Below are 15,583 nucleotides of genomic sequence, written 5' to 3'. Positions count from 1 at the left end.
TCATTACTACACACACAAAAATAATAAGAATAAAAATTAAAGTGAAAAAAGAACAATTAAAGTAAAAAAGAACACTGGGTGTCTTACACACACACACACACACACACACACACACGCCCCATTTTTCTACTCATCCATCCATACACTGGACAAAGCGAAGTGTGGTCCATATGGCTTTCCCAGTCACATTGTCACCCCTAATAAGCTACATTTTTATACAATCATCTTCAAGATTCAAGGGTTCTGAGTTGTAGTTTGATAGTTTCAGGTATTTACTGCTAGCTATTCCAATTCATTAGAACCTAAAAAGGGTTGTCTATATTGTACATAAGAGTGCCCACCAGAGTGACCTCTCGGCTCCTTTTGGAATCTCCCTGCTACTGAAGCTTATTTCGTTGCCTTTCACATCCCCCTTTTGGTCAAGAAGATGTTCTCCATCCCATGATGCCGGGTCTAGATTCCTCCCCGGGAGTCATATTCCACGTTGCCAGGGAGATTCACTCCCCTGGGTGTCAGATCCCACGTAGGGGGGAGGGCAGTGATTTCACCTTTCAAGTTGGCTTAGGTAGAGAGAGAGGGCCACATCTGAGCAACAAAGAGGCATTCGGGAGGAGGCTCTTAGGTACAATCATAGGGAGGCCTAGCCTCCCCTTTGCAGCAACAGTCTTCCCAAGGGCAAGTCCCGTGGTAGAGGGCTCAGCCCATCAAACCACCAGTCCCATATGTCAGTGAGCACATCAGCAACAGGGTTAATTTTGAAAAACAGATCTGATCTTGCCAGGCGTTCATTTTTAAACCAATGTTTGTTCATGGTGACTGGAATTAACACCACTGAATTGTATACTGAAAAGTGGTTAAAATGGGAAATTTTATGTTGTACATAAATAAAAATGTTACTACAAAAAATTGAAAAACACAACAATATGGAACTCTACAACACACTGACTGAACCCTAATGTAGACTCTGGACTATAGTTAATAATATAATTATAATAATACGAGTTCACTGAGTGTAACAAATGTACCACACTTTCAACACAAAATGTTAATAGGGAAAGCGCTGTGTGTGCAGTGGGGAGGGTATATGGAGATCTGTACTTTCTGCCTGATTTTTCTGTAAACCTACAACTGCTGTAAAAAACAAATATAAATAAATAAATGAAATAAAAACCACTGCTCATTCATTAATTCATTTATTCCTCCCTTCAGGAAACACCTATCAGGTAGCTGCTGTGTGCTGGGCCCAGTACGAAGCCCTGAAATCTGGAGCCACAGAGATGCCATGTGGACATGGAGGGGCTCCCAGCCTGAGGAGGGAGAGAGACCATCATATAACTTCACCCCAGTTCGTCGTGCTGTCATACAAGGCACTGTGGGGGTGGGAGTCGGGCTCCATAAAGACCTTGGCCTTTAAGCAGAATCTTGACTGCTGAGGAGGTATTCAACAGGAAGTCAAGATGTGTGTGGAGTGGGGCGAGTTGGGGTGGGCTGGATTCAAGCCTGTGCAAATGCAAGAGAGAGTTTGGGGGTCTCCCCCACACAGCCCCCCGTCACTGCCGAGCCTGCTCTGCTTGACTGTGGTTCTGGGCCGTGGTCCAGCTGGGGTGTCCTGCAGCCCAGGCTGGGTGGCCGGGCACCCACTGGCAGCTCATTGGCAGGATTGAGCGGATTGTCCCCAAAATACCCCCTGGTGTCCCATCATCCAATGGCCCTACTCCAAACCTCCCCAGAACCAGGTGGTCATCCACTGCATGGGCTTGTCAACTGATCAGCTCTCTCTCAGGGTTTGAATGTTTTTTCTCTCCTTTTGTTTGAGATCTGCTTTTGTAATTACGTTGGGAATTTTAGAAAGTTTTCATCGTTGGCTTCTCTCATCTTGTCAACAGTCCTAGCCTGATCTGCCTCCTGGCACGGTGGCTGGGCACGGTCACTCAGGGGTGGGGTCTGGTTTCCCAATTCTCCAGCCCAAGGGCTGGAGGGTTCAGAGCTGATGGGGGTGGCCTCTGTCTACAGCCCCCAGGTAGCCCATCCCTCACAGGACACGTGACCATGGCCAAGGATAAGAAATGGGGATGCAGAGGCAAAGTCAGCGTCACTGTACATTTTCAGAAATGAGATGTCTTTAGAACCATGCGCTAAGGTCCTTTCCTTGCCTGCCAAAGCAAATGGCATTAATAGATTTCTCGAGAACTTCCCCCATCCAAATCCTTCTTCCATCTGGAAATTTGACATCAGATGATGACGCTTTTTTTGTAACCAGGCTTTCATTGTACACCCTTGAGAATATAATATATATAACATGTATTATAAAATATAAGAATGAAGTGCAATGCACTGTATATGGTTGTACATGAGTGTGTAGGAATTCTGTTATTTAAGAAAGTGGAATGAGCTGGTAATTAAGTTTTGCAAAAGAGGAAAAATGTTATTTTATTGTCTGGACACAATAAGTATTTTCAATGTTTTAAAGTGCCCCCCTTCCCCCCTACACCACCCCCAGAAAAGCCCAAGACCTATTCAGGCTGCTGCAAAGAACTTGAGGAGGCTAGAGAATATAAAGTATTTAGGCCAAGGGCTGAGCAGGCAAGAGTGGGGTGGAGCAGGGCAGAGCTAGATCTTGAGAGGGTTTTAGATGCTGTGCTAAGGAAGGTGGACTCATCTCTGACAGCCTTGGGCAGTGCAGGGGTAATCTGGATAGCATGGGCCTTTAGATGAGTGACTGGTACAACGAAGGATGGAGGGTGAAAGGGAAAAGAGTCTCCACAGGAACCAGGTGAGGTGTGATGGGGATGGGTGAAAAGGAAGTGATCCAAGGGATGACACTGGAAGAATCGGCTGGACTTAGGACCTGGGAAGTGAGGACATGGGAGAGAGTGTGGTTCTATGATGGTTCAAGGGCCTTGGAGCAACCAGACAAGTTTACTCACTGCTTGCTCAGACCCTGTGCTGGTTTGGATTTATCCCGTACCCCAGAAAAGCCCATGTTCTTTTAATCCAATCTTGTGGGGGCAGACCTATTTGGGGTGGGGTCTTTTGATTAGGTTGTTTCCATGGAGATGAGACCCCACCCATTCAAAGTGGGTATTAATCCCCTTGCTGGAGTCCTCTATGAGAGGATAAAAGGCAGAGACATTTTTGGAGAGAGCTCAGAGAAGCTGAGAAAGAAAACACCTGGGAGAAGTGGGTGTTTTGGCCCAAATATTCTATATTCTCCAGCCCCCTCAAGTTCTTTGTAGCTCCCTAGGCTTTTCTGGGGGTGGGGTAGAGAGGGTGGGGGGTACTTTAAAACATTAAAAATACTTATCTTGTCTGGACAGTAAAATAACATGACCCACAGAAACTGAGAGAGCCATTTTGAAACCAGGACCCAGGAAAGAAGGACCAGCAGACATTACCACATGCCTTCCCATGTGACAAAGGAACCCTGGATGCCATCAGCCTTTCTTCAGAGACGGTATCATCCTGTTGATGCCTTAATTGGGACATTTTCATTGCCTTAGAACTGTACATTGGTAACCTAATAAGACCCCATTGAAAAAGCCAACCCATTTTTGGTATATTGCATTCCAGCAGCTTTAGCAAACCGAAACAGTCCCCCAAAAGAGAAGTAGAGCAGATTTAAGGTTCGCTGACATCCCCACTGCTTTCAGAACTAAATGCAAACTCTGGAGCCCTTCACAGCATAACTCCAGCTTCCCTTTCCAGCCTTATCTCCCACAACATCCCTCAACCCAGACATTCCCTATTCCACGCCACTTGAACATAATTTTTTACCAATATTTTTGCAATTGTAAAAGCAATAGATATTTATTATAAAAAATACGGAAAGTAGAAAAAAGTATAAACAAAACAAAAATTACCTATAAACCCATCACCTCATAGATAACCACAGTAAAATTTGGGGTATTTTTCCTAAAATATTGTTTTCCCTATAAATGTATATATTTTAAAACTTTTTATTACAAAACTAGCATCATGTATCTACAGATCAGTAACTTGCTTTTCTCCCCATGTAATATAATTTCGTAGGCATTTTTCAAAGTCATTATATAGTTTTTGAAAACATGACTTTTTTTTTTTTTTTGGCTTTTATAAAGGGGATTTATTTGGTTACAAAGTTACAGTCTGAAGGCCATGAAAATGTTCTGATGAAGGCATCAACAGAAGTATACCTTCACTGAAGGAAGGCCAATGGCATCTGGATAACTTCTGTTAGCTAGGAGGACATGTGGCTGGCATCTGCTGATCCCAGTTTGTGTTCCAGCTCCTCTCTCAGCTCCTGTGTGTTCTTCAAAATATTGCTCTTGGGGTATTTTGTCCTCTCTTATCCTCTCTGGAGCAAACACTGGGCTGGCATCCCCAAAGTGTCAGCAAAAGTCTGCTTTCATCAACTGTCTCCAAAATGTCTCTCTCAGCTGCTCTGAGGTCCTTCTGTTTGTCAGCTCTTTTATATGGCTCCAGTGATTAAACCAAGATCCACCCTGAATGGGTGGGTAACACCTCCATAGAAATTATCCAATCAAAGCTCTTGCCCACAGTTGATTGAGTCACATCTCCATGGAAAGACTCAATCAAAGGTTTCCAACCTAATCAACACTAATATATCTGCCCCCACAAGACTGCATCAAAGAACATGGTGCTTGGGGGGACAAAAGACATCCAAACCTGCACAGTACCCTTGCCCTAAGTTCCATCCTAAGTCCTTGACACATGTGACCATTCTCATGACGATAGTGCGGAAGGAGCTATTATCGCCCCCATTTTACAGATGAGGAAACTGAGGCCTAAGGTCACACTGTAGGAAATGGCAGAGCAGGATTTGAACGTAGACTGTCTGGGTCTGTCTGTGATCTAGACCACAGAGAACTGGACACTCGGCAGATTGGGCGTCATTGGGCTCTACGCGTGGCTGCCCGGGGTGAGGAGGGAGGGCACTGGGGAAGCAGCAGAAACGCCGGGGAGAAGGGCTGGGGACCCCGACAGAAGGAAACAGTGGAAGGGCCATGGAGCTGGTCCGAGGGTGTGCTCTTAAAGACAAGTAGGAGCAGAGAAAGCCACCAAGCGCACCTGCCTGGGAGGCAGCCCAGCTTAGTAAGAAAAAAACAGTCAACCAAAACCTGACCTTCTCCAGCCATTTGTCCCAACCTTCAATCATGGCTATGAAAACATGACTTTTAACACCTATGATAAGTACAGTAAGACTTCTCCAGTTATTTTCATAAATTAGATGTCTGGTCCTCTCCTATCATCATACTTTTTATTTTCTTATGGTTTCTCTTCTTCTTTTTCCTTCTTTGGTCTTACACTATCTACTGTTTTCTTTCCTCTTTTTTCCCTCTAGAGAATTGAAAGGGATCCATTCCATATTTGTCCAAAGAAGAATCTACACTGAACTGCTCACAGTTTCCTTACCATATGCCTTTTCACCTGTGAAGTCCTCTACCCAGAATGTCCCTCCATCCTTTTCAGAATGCTCTTCCTTACAGATAAAATCCTTCTCCCCCTTCAAAATCTCTGAGGCGTCATCTCACTCATTCATTCATTCATTCATTCATTCAAACAAACGAACAAATATTTATTGAGGACCTGCTGTAGGTCAGGCACAGTTGCCACTGGGAGCCTGGCAGTGAAGATGACAAAGACCCTGCGCAAAAAAATTTAAAGTCCCAGCTGAAGCCTCCCAACCCTTCTCCAGGAGCCGTATGTCACTCCCTCTTTTGGCACATAAGAATTCATAAAATTGTGTTTGCACCTCTATTTTCACACATCATGTATTTCCATATTTTCTGGGCTGTGAGAGCCCTATTGGGAACCTCACCCCCACCCACCCCATTTCCTTCTAGATTCACCCAGGACCCAGAAACCAGTGATGGCTTGGGAAATGATTGCATCCGACAAATGGGACTGGGTGGAGCTGATAACCTCTGAGTTCAGTGACAATTTTTTCTCAACCATAAATTGGGGCACTTGGGTTGACAAATCCAAGACAATGGGTTGTGGTTTCTCCAAGAGATTTTTGGAACTCACATTCAGCCATCCTGGGGCTACATTAAATCCAAACAGCCCCTGTGTGAGAAGTAAGAAAAGGCGCCCAGACACGGCCCCAGGAGTGCCCAGCATGGCAGTGGGGACCAGGCACAGCTGGCACAGCTGGCACAGCTGGCTAGAGTGCCCAGGTAAAGCCATGGCCACCTCCCCACCAACCCCCTCTCCTCCCAGTGCACTGATGGACCCATCTGGAGCCCTTTCCTTATCTCTTGCCTTCCCCAGCCAGCCTGGGCACATTGCTCACACTCTCAAAGGGTTCCCGTCTGTCCTTTTGTGGGTCAATCTGTCTCCCCTTAGCCACAGCACCCTCTGACTCAACAACTTCCTCTTTGCAAATTTCCTCTTTGCCCTGGGGAAATATCAACTGCCTCTGGCCCTGGTGCTCTGCTGGGCTCTAGCCCAGACTGTTCCCAGAGATGGCACAATCGGATCTTCTCCCCTCCTCTCATCCCAGATCCACAGAGGAAGGCTCTGATTCCAGCAGCCTGTCGCCTCTCCTCCTTTAACCCACTCTTACTGATGCCCCCTGGAGAAGGGGAGAAGCTCAGAGGGGAGATGGACAGACAGACAAACAGAGAGGGGCGGGTCAGTAAGACTGATGGGTTTAGAAAGACAACAGAATTATTCGGTACCCAGGCCTGCCATTGGGACACAGTCTTCTCCTCCTGCATGTGCACACATGTGTGCAGACCTGAGTGTGTGTATGTGCATGTGTGAGGGGGGGGAGGCATCGAGGCAGGGAGGGGTTAGCTGAGATGAAGGACGCACACCTTGTGAGCCTCGTGGTCTTTCAAGCAAGCCTAGCTTTCTTTATTGGGCTCCACAGTTAAGTCTGCTCCCTCCACCCCATCTGAGCAAAGACGAGGGCACATGTTTCTCAGCAGTTCCTGTGTCTGCGCCCTCTGACTGGCATGCCCTCAGTCTCTGCACCCCTTCCGGCACCCCTCCCTCGAATAGTTCACATCCACCACACCAACACAAAACCATCACCTCTTGCACACAAACGTCATCCAGGAATGGACCCACGCAGATGCTGGGGGTGTGCTGAGAGCTCCACTTGCTCAGAAACTTCTCACCTCTGCCCTTGAGAAGAGAAAGTCTCCAAGCCTCTGGGTGCCTTAGACCATGACATGGGGAGGAAGTGGCGGGCTGGGCCATCAGCCTCAAGTCCAGGTTCTCTGGGAAAGGCCGCAGCATAGCTGGATGGCCCCATCGGCCAACGCTTCAGCCAGCGCCGGAGACTGAAGCCCAAAGCTAGAGGAGGTTCATGGGCTGACCCAGGGCCGGGGGCATCCTGCCAATCTCCAAGGCCAAGTGTAATTTACAAAGTTAATCCCAGATGCGAGTTTGCTGGATCTTCACTTGCTTCTTCTTCCTAGACTCTGGTATCCCCTGGGGAATTTTCCAAGAAATCCTAGATCAAGGAAGTTTAGCATTATGGAGACTTAGCAACTAGTTCCAAGGACAAAAGACAAGAGAGAGAGAGATGAGGGATGAGGAGGGTAGAAAGCGATGGGGAGAAAGTGATGGGGAGAAGAAGTAGGCGTTGGTGAGGAAGGGTTATTCATTCAATCTACAATGAGGTTCCTCAAGTACAAGCCCTGACTAGGTGCTGGATGCAGAGGTTGGGTGAGGATGCAGCGTGAGGATCCTGGGTGAGGACGCAGGGTGAGGATCCTGGGTGAGGACGCCAGGTGAGGATGCAGGGTGAGGACGCTGGGTTGAGGATGCAGGGTGAGGACGCAGGGTGAGGACACAGGGTGAGAACTCAGGGTGAAGATGGTGGGTGAGGACGCTGCGTGAGGACTCAGGGTGAAGATGGTGGGTGAGGACGCTGGGTGAGGACACTGGGTGAGGACGCAGGGTAAGGACACAGGGTGAGGATCCTGGGTAAGGATGCAGGGTGAGGATCCTAGGTGAGGACGTTGGGTGAGGATGCAGGGTTAGGAAGCTGGTGGAAGATCCAGGGTCAAGAAGCTGGAGGAAGAGTCTGCTGGGTGGGAATCCAGGGAATGCTGGGTGAACAAGCTGGGTGAGGATTGAGTTGGAGGTGATGACAAGAGGGAAAGTGATGACAGTGACAAATGATTTTGACTCCACTCTTGCTATTCATGGGCCCTGAGAGGCACTCCCATCTTCTGTTTCTGGCCCATCAGAGGCCCCATCCTTTCCGCCCACCAGGGGCTCTTTCTCCCCGTGTGGGCTGGGGGCTGGCCCAGCCTCCAGCTCCTCCAGAGCCAAGGAGCCCGGATGAGACTTCCGTCTGCCAAAGAAAGTGGTGAGTGTGGGCCGCCGGCCAGTCGCCTCCGCCTCAGGGACCCCAGAACGCTTGTCACCCCGAGACTCTCCCACCGTTGCTGTCGCCACCTCCTCATCAGGGACACGGGCTGGCCCCGCCCAGGCGTCCACCACCCCATTGCGCTTTCCAGCCCTGTTTAGCATCAGGGCCCCTGTCCGCTTCTTCTGCCGGTGGCGCCACAGCAGGAGCAGTGCAACAAGGACCGTGACCACCAGCAGGGCCACAAACACAGCCACCAGCAGGGAGCCATTCACCCCCTGATCTGAACTTGGATTGCCACTAGCGGTTGAGTTTGTGGAGGCCTTTGAAGTAACCGTGGTGGATGTTTTCACCTCAGAGACAGTAGAACTACTGGTCCTAGTCTCTGGAGAGCTAGGTGCCTTGCTGACAGAGGGTTCACTGGTCTCATTGGAGGTCTCTGGAGAGCTAGTTGCCATGGTGACAGGGGGTCCACTGGTTTCATTGGAGGTCTCTGGAGAGCTACGTGCCTTGATGATAGGGGGTCCACTTGTCCCATTAGAGGTGTCCAGAGAACTAGTTGCTATGGTGACAGGGAGTCCACTGGTCTCATTGGAGGCCTCTGGAGAGCTAGGTGCCATGGTGACAGGGAGTCCACTGGTCTCATTGGAGGTCTCTGGAGAGCTAGTTGCCATGGTGACAGGGGGTCCACTGGTTTCATTGGAGGTCTCTGGAGAGCTAGGTGCCTTGATGATAAGGGGTCCACTTGTCTCATTGGAGGTGTCCAGAGAACTAGTTGCTCTGGTGACAGGGGGTCCATGCATCCCATTGAAGATCTCCAGAGAGCTAGTTGTCACAGTTTCACTAGCCCCAGTGTGAGGCCCCAGAGAGTTCATGGTAATGGAGACAGCAGGATCACTGGCTGTATTAGAGGTTTCTAGGAACACTAATGGTTTCTTAGTAGAAATGCTCTGGAAGGCTGTTGACTCAGGGACGGGAAGGTAAGTGCCAAGAGGGGTCGCCTTCTCACTGATTGTAAAGGAAATTGAGGAAGTTGGGATCAAGGTATGGCCCTCACGGCTGCCAACCTTCAGAGAGCCCATTGTAGTTACAGGGTTGGAGTTTGCTGAGATATCAGCGATGGGGGCTGAAGTTCTGGGTGCAGACATGCTTCCAGGAGAAGTGTTCAGCACCTGGCCCCAGGAACCTCCAAAGAAGAGGAGAAGCAGTGCCATTTCCATGGCAACAGGCATGAGCAGGGCTTGGGACCTGAGGGGGGTGGTGGAGTTGGAGAAAGAGAACACACATAAGGGGCTGGGATGGGGGGCTGGCCGGGCCCTCCTCTCCTACCCACTTCCCTGCCAACTGCCAGGCCCAACTTGCGGTTTAACGGCTTTTCCCACCCTTGCTTTTACTACTATCAGAAATAACAAGGGAACAGATGCTGGCAGCTCCCCACCAACCCCACCCCACAGGCCCCCTCAGGCCTTGGCAGATCAGACCCAGCAACAGCCACCGGCCGCCGTCTCCTGGCCGTCTCCTGGCCTTCCCGCACCCTGTCCAGCCCCATCACCCATGAAGGTTCTTTCGAGCCAGAGGCACATTCCCAGCTGCACTGAACTCCTGGCCCCCAGGTCTCACCCCCTTACCAGCTCAGATGATAAGGGCACAGGCAGGAGCCAGGCCGCTCCAACTCCTCCTGAGGTTGGGGCAGGACTGGGGCCCTCAGGGCCTCCAGGGGAAAGGAAGTGGCTCCGACTCCACCCACCCACCCCTGCATCCTGCCCCGACCCGCCCTCTCCCGCAGCTGCTCTGCCATGAGCGCGCCATCACCTGCTCTTTCCGGGGTCTGAGGTGGGGTCTGAGGGTTCTGACGTCTCAGGTGAGGTAGGAGAGGAGGTGGAGGGGTTTAGAATGGGGATTCCTGGGTCTTAGCTGGGGATTGGGATGGCAAGGGGTGGAGCTGGGGCAGGGATGGTGGTCAGGGTTGGGGTGATGGGAGTACATGCCTGAGAGCTAGGGGGTGCACGGGAAGAGGTGGGAGGAGACGATGGTTTCCTTGGCTTTTGTGGTCCCGGAACTGTTAGGCCAGGGCCTGCCATTTCCTGCCCGAAGAGCTCCCAGGAAGTACCAGGGCAAGGGGAACCCTCAGACCCTGGCTGGGGGCAGTGAAAGCCTTTGCAACTCCATGTACTCCTGGCAAGCTCTTGGCTGCTTCACAAGGAGCCAGGAGTCAGCCCAGTGGCCCTCAGTCATGGTCTGCTTAACTAAACACGGTGTTTACCAAGCACTACACATGCTGTGATCCTATTTCTGTAGAATAATAATAGAGATGGGGGAATCTATATGGAAAACAATCCAGAAAGATGTCTACTGAGATATTAATCAAGTGGTCTTTGGGTAAGTATAAGTAGGAGGTTCTTCATTGTCTTCTCTGGCTGGTTTCTATTACTTGACTTTCCTCTAATTAGTATGCTTTGATTTTTGGTGTACGTATGTTTTTGTTTTTTTTTTTTTGCCTTTCTTTTCTTACAAAATCAATACTGATTTTTCTATTCTAAAAGTGATACATGTACATGAGAGAAGGTGGAAGCAGGTCATTGTAGAGTCTGGGATTGTACTCTACTAACAAACTAATGGGCTAGTGTGACCCAAAGATACGAGACTCCTGGGTCAGAGACACAGGAGTTTATTACTCACAGCACAGCAAGCAACATGAGTGTGATGTTTGCATTAGTTCCTCTGTCTCCCAAGTCCCATGGGAATGACACAGAGGGGCTCAGACTGCTGCCTTGCATGCAGTGGGTTTGCACAGTGACTGGGAACACTGAGCTTGGCGGACACCCCTCTTTTATAGTGGGCAGTAAGCAAGCCTACTCTTCCTCCTGGAGGAAGACATTACTTCATCCCTCAGAGATGCTCCCTGCAAACACATCTCTGAGAAATGGCCCCGGGTAAAGAGCTTTCTTGCCATACCCAGCAAGAACATGGCCCGTAGTGGAGGGCTTCTCCCAGAAGTCAGAAGGGTATAAAACGGAAAGGATCCATACTCAACACCACCACGTAAACACTTGTTTACACAATCTGTGTTTACACAATCATCTATGTATGTCATTTATATATGTATGTATTAGACTTTATTATATATACTATTCTGCCCTTTTCTAATGAACAATAGTTTGGGGACATATTTACATATCTCTATCTATCCATAAAGCAGCTGTATTCTATCCCACAGAATAAACCACAATTTAACTAAGCAATCCTTACTGATGAACATTTAGATTGTTTCCAATATTTCACTAGCAGTGCTGCCATGAATATCCTTGTTCATTTTTCTATAATGAGCATGTATTGCTGAAAAAAAAAAAGAAGATACCATTCCACTGTCAGGCATATAGGTTGTTTCAATATTTTGCCAATGCAAACAGAAAAGCAGGAAAGTAAGATATTTTTAAAAATTGAATTCTAGAAAATAGATGAAAATGTTTGTCAGAATGCACAAAGCATTCTAATCTTTCAAAAAAAAATCAATGAGGCAGAATTCATTTTTTCCAAGCTTGTCATTTCAACCAAATTACTACTGACAAAATTTTCTGTTCCCCCAACTGTGCTCAGGCATCAATTCTGGGGAGAGCTAAGAAGATGTGGGCAGCCCCAGGCTCTAGCATCTGGCCAGGACAGACTATAGTTGATGAAAATATGAATAAGAGGCAGTCATTTTCCTCAAGGCCTCACAGAGAATCAATCCTGAGAAAACGCTGGCAGCCGCCACAAACCCACACTCACTGTTCCCCAGGTACCGCATGGAAGGTTCCCTATGCCTGATTCCTGTTGCTTCTCACAGTGAGCCCATTTTACAGGCAAGGAAACTGAGGTGCTGAGAGGTTAAGTAACCTGCCCAAGGCGTTTATAACGGGCCAGGCTCTGTGCCAAGCGCTTAACGTTTATGGAGCATTTCCTCCTCAAATAACCCAGTGGATACAAAGGAAACCACCTCCCCTCCCACCTCCTCCTCGGCACCTCTTAGTTCTCATTTTACAGGTGAAGAAACTGAGAAACAAAACAGTTAAGAGACTTGCAAATGTTCCTACAACCAGTATGTTCAAAAGATGAGATTCAAAGCCAGGTGTGGTCACAGCCCAAAGGCCTGGGTTCTCCCCAGTAGTACTGGAAACTGCTATGCTTAATTATTATTTTGCATTTAGAGACACGCTTATGGATAAAAAATTCAAATAATATAATACTTGCTAAAGTAGGTACTAGATCCAGCGCTGGAGATGTCTAGGAAGACTTCAGAAAAGTGATATTTGAACTGGATCTTTAAAAAGCTCAAGATAATATAAGGTGTCCTCTCTTCTCTTTACACCCCCACATCCAATCTTCCTGCAAATCTCACTAGCTCTACCTTCAGAATGGATCCACACCCAGCACCCAGATATGGCTTCTAAATATTATTCTCCTTGAAAAGGAATCAGGGCTCCTTGGATAAAAGGGTGATTCCAGGGAAAGTACCAGATGAGCCTTGAGCATCTTATTGTATCAAAAAGTAAGGAATCACTCAAGGAATGATGGGAGCATGTTAAAAAGACAAGGAACCAGCTCAAAGGAGCTTCCACTGGCCACACTTTGAGCATCAAAATGAATGATGCACTGGTGGATGTAAAATGGTGCAGCTGCTGTAGGAAACAGTTTGGTGGTTCCTCAAAAAGTTAAATGTAGAATTACCACTTGATCCACCCATCCCACTTCTAGGTATATACCCAAAAGAATTGAAAGTAGAGACTCAAACAGATATTTGCATACCAGTGTTCATAGAAGTATTATTTATGATAGCCAATAGGTGAAAACAACCCATGCATCCAATGACAGAAGAATGGATAAACAAAATGTGTTCTATCCATGCAATGAAATTTTATTTGGCCCTAAAATAAAGAATGAAGTTATGATATGATACATGCTACAACAATGATGAACCCTGAAGACACCATGTTAAGTGAAATAAGCCAGATAGAAAAGGACAAATATTGTCTGATCTCACTGATATGAAATAATCAGAATAAGCAAACTCATGGAGTCAGAATCTAGAATATAGTTTACCAGGGGACTGGTTAGGGGTAGGGAATGAGACGCTAATGCTTAAATTGTACAGAGTTTCTATTTGGGTTGAAAAGTTTTGGTAGTAAATGGTGATGAAGGTAGCCCAACTTTGTGAACGAAATTAACAGCACTGAATTATATATGTGAAATGTGGTTAAAAGGGAGAAATTTTAGATTGTATGTATGTTACTAAAATAAAAATAAAAACATTGGACTGTACAACACAGTGAACCCTATTGTAAATGACGGACTATAGTTAATAGTACAAATATTAAAATGTTGTTTCTTGAATTGTAACAAATGTACCACACTAATGCAAGGTCCTGAAAATAGGGTGGTATATGGGAACTCTATATTTTGTGCATGATTTTTCTGTAAACCTACAAATTCTCTAACATGGAAAAAAACGAATGACGCATTGGTGAGAATGTAAAATGGTGCAGCTGCTATGGAAAATAGCATCTATGTTTAGCCTAGTTAGGTGGTTCCTCAGAAAGTTAAGTATAGAATTACCATGTGGTCCGGCCATCCCTCTTCTAGATTCATACTCTGGAACTGCTCTCCAGACTCTTTCCACAGTGCTCTCCCCTTACTCCTGGACCTCTGCAAGCCAGCCCTTTATTCTCTTGATTTTTTTATTTAATTTGTATTTTATTGTGGTAATAGAATAAATAAATAAAATAAATGTACCGTGTTTACCATTATTAAGTGTACAATTAAGTACACAATGTGGTGCTGCCATCACCATCATCCATCAGCAAACCTTTCCTGTCACCTCAAACAGAAACTCTGTACTCGTTAAGTATTAACTCCCCATTCCCCAGTGAATTGTATATTTGAAAGGGGTTAAAATGGGAAAGTGTATGTTATATATATGTCACCACAGTACAAATTTTAAAAAATGGATAATGGCAGTGCTTTATTAACACACTGAATAAAGAAAGAATCTGTGCATTCATACTGAATTCTTCTGAAGATTCTAGAGAGAGACAGAGTGAGGGAGAAGGGGGAAAAAGGAGGGTAGAAGAGAGAAAGAAACGTAGCAAAATGTGAACATAAACTGAAGAGTAGATGATGGTTATGAAACAGAATGTCTTCATTCTTAAGAAATACGTAGAAGTGAAGGGTCACAGCAGTGGCAAGTTCTTCTTAAGTAGTTCTGCAAAATACATGTATATAAATAAAAAATGTGGAAAGATAGAAATAAAACATGTATGGCAAAATGTTAAAGGCTAGTGAATCCAGAGGAAGGGTGTATGAGTATTTATTGTACTATTCTTGCAACCGTTCTGTAAGTTCAGAATTTTTCAAAATAAAGCAACATACTAAAAAATAAAAAGATCCAGAATCTGACCACTTGTCCCACCTCCACTGCCACCACCCTGGTCAGAGCCTCCATATTCTCTCCACATTGGATCCCATTCCTTCCTCTGCTCTAAAGCCTGGAATACCCAGCACCCCACTCAGAATAAAAGCTGAAATCCCCCAAATGGCCAACGGGGCCTTCTTGATGCTGAGCCTTCCCTGCCCCACTTGCCCCCATTCACTGATCTCCAGCCCCCGGGCCTCCCTTTGGTTCCTGGAGCAGCCCAAGCCTGGCAGCCTTGCACTCTGCGGTGGCCCCTGCCTGGGAGACTTTTCCTCCAGGTATCTGTTTGGCTTCCTTTCTCACCCCCTTCAAAGTTTTGCTCAAATGTCACCTTCCCAGTAAGGCTTTGCGGGGCCTCCCTTCTTTAAATTGCTGGCCCTGCCCCAGGTCTGCATTCCCATCCTCACCCCTGCTTGCTCTCCATTGCATTTCTCCCCTTCTGATTTGCTTTCTCATTTTGTTTCTGTCTTTTTCTCCCTTTCACTGCAATGGATGTGTGTCTGTTCACTGCTATGCCATCAACTTAGTCCTCAGTGGGAGCTCCAGGATGTTTATCTCTGACTGAAGGAAGGAGGAGAGCGTTAGGCTGCAGCACAGCGCAGGCAAAGCGGAGGAGAGCCAGGGTGGGGTGGGGTACGGTGTGGTGGAGCTGTGAAGCCGGGGACTGATGGGGGCCGGGGCTGTACACAGCCCCGCAGCTCTGAGGAGGTCAGCGGGGGTCAGCAGAGGCTTGCCTGCTAGGGAGTGAAGCATCCAAGCTGCCTCCCACCAAGGTAGCATCTCCTCTCTCCTCCGGACCAGGGTTTGGA

General features: G+C 47.2%; 1 protein-coding gene across 1 annotated transcript; it reads right to left on the bottom strand.

Annotated features, from left to right (window-relative positions):
* Nucleotides 1-6,831: 6,831 nt before the first annotated feature.
* On the bottom strand, nt 6,832-10,028 carry SPN (sialophorin). Its single transcript, XM_037813598.1, has 2 exons — nt 9,955-10,028; nt 6,832-9,574 (listed from the first exon to the last, which is right to left on the bottom strand). Exon 2 carries the CDS (start codon nt 9,556-9,558, stop codon nt 8,158-8,160), a length of 1,401 nt encoding a protein of 466 aa, XP_037669526.1. The 5' UTR covers nt 9,559-9,574; nt 9,955-10,028; the 3' UTR covers nt 6,832-8,157.
* Between the last annotated feature and the right edge of the window lie 5,555 nt (nt 10,029-15,583).

The sequence above is a fragment of the Choloepus didactylus genome, chromosome 21, assembly GCF_015220235.1.
Source record: "Choloepus didactylus isolate mChoDid1 chromosome 21, mChoDid1.pri, whole genome shotgun sequence".
NCBI lineage: Eukaryota > Metazoa > Chordata > Mammalia > Pilosa > Megalonychidae > Choloepus > Choloepus didactylus.
The sequence above is the reverse complement of the archived record's forward strand: the minus strand, read 5'-3'. Positions and strand labels throughout refer to the sequence as shown.

Bases quoted from the DNA above. Each gene is read 5' to 3' on its own strand.
- SPN (XM_037813598.1), bottom strand. From the start codon at position 9,558: ATGCCTGTTGCCATGGAAATGGCACTGCTTCTCCTCTTCTTTGGAGGT.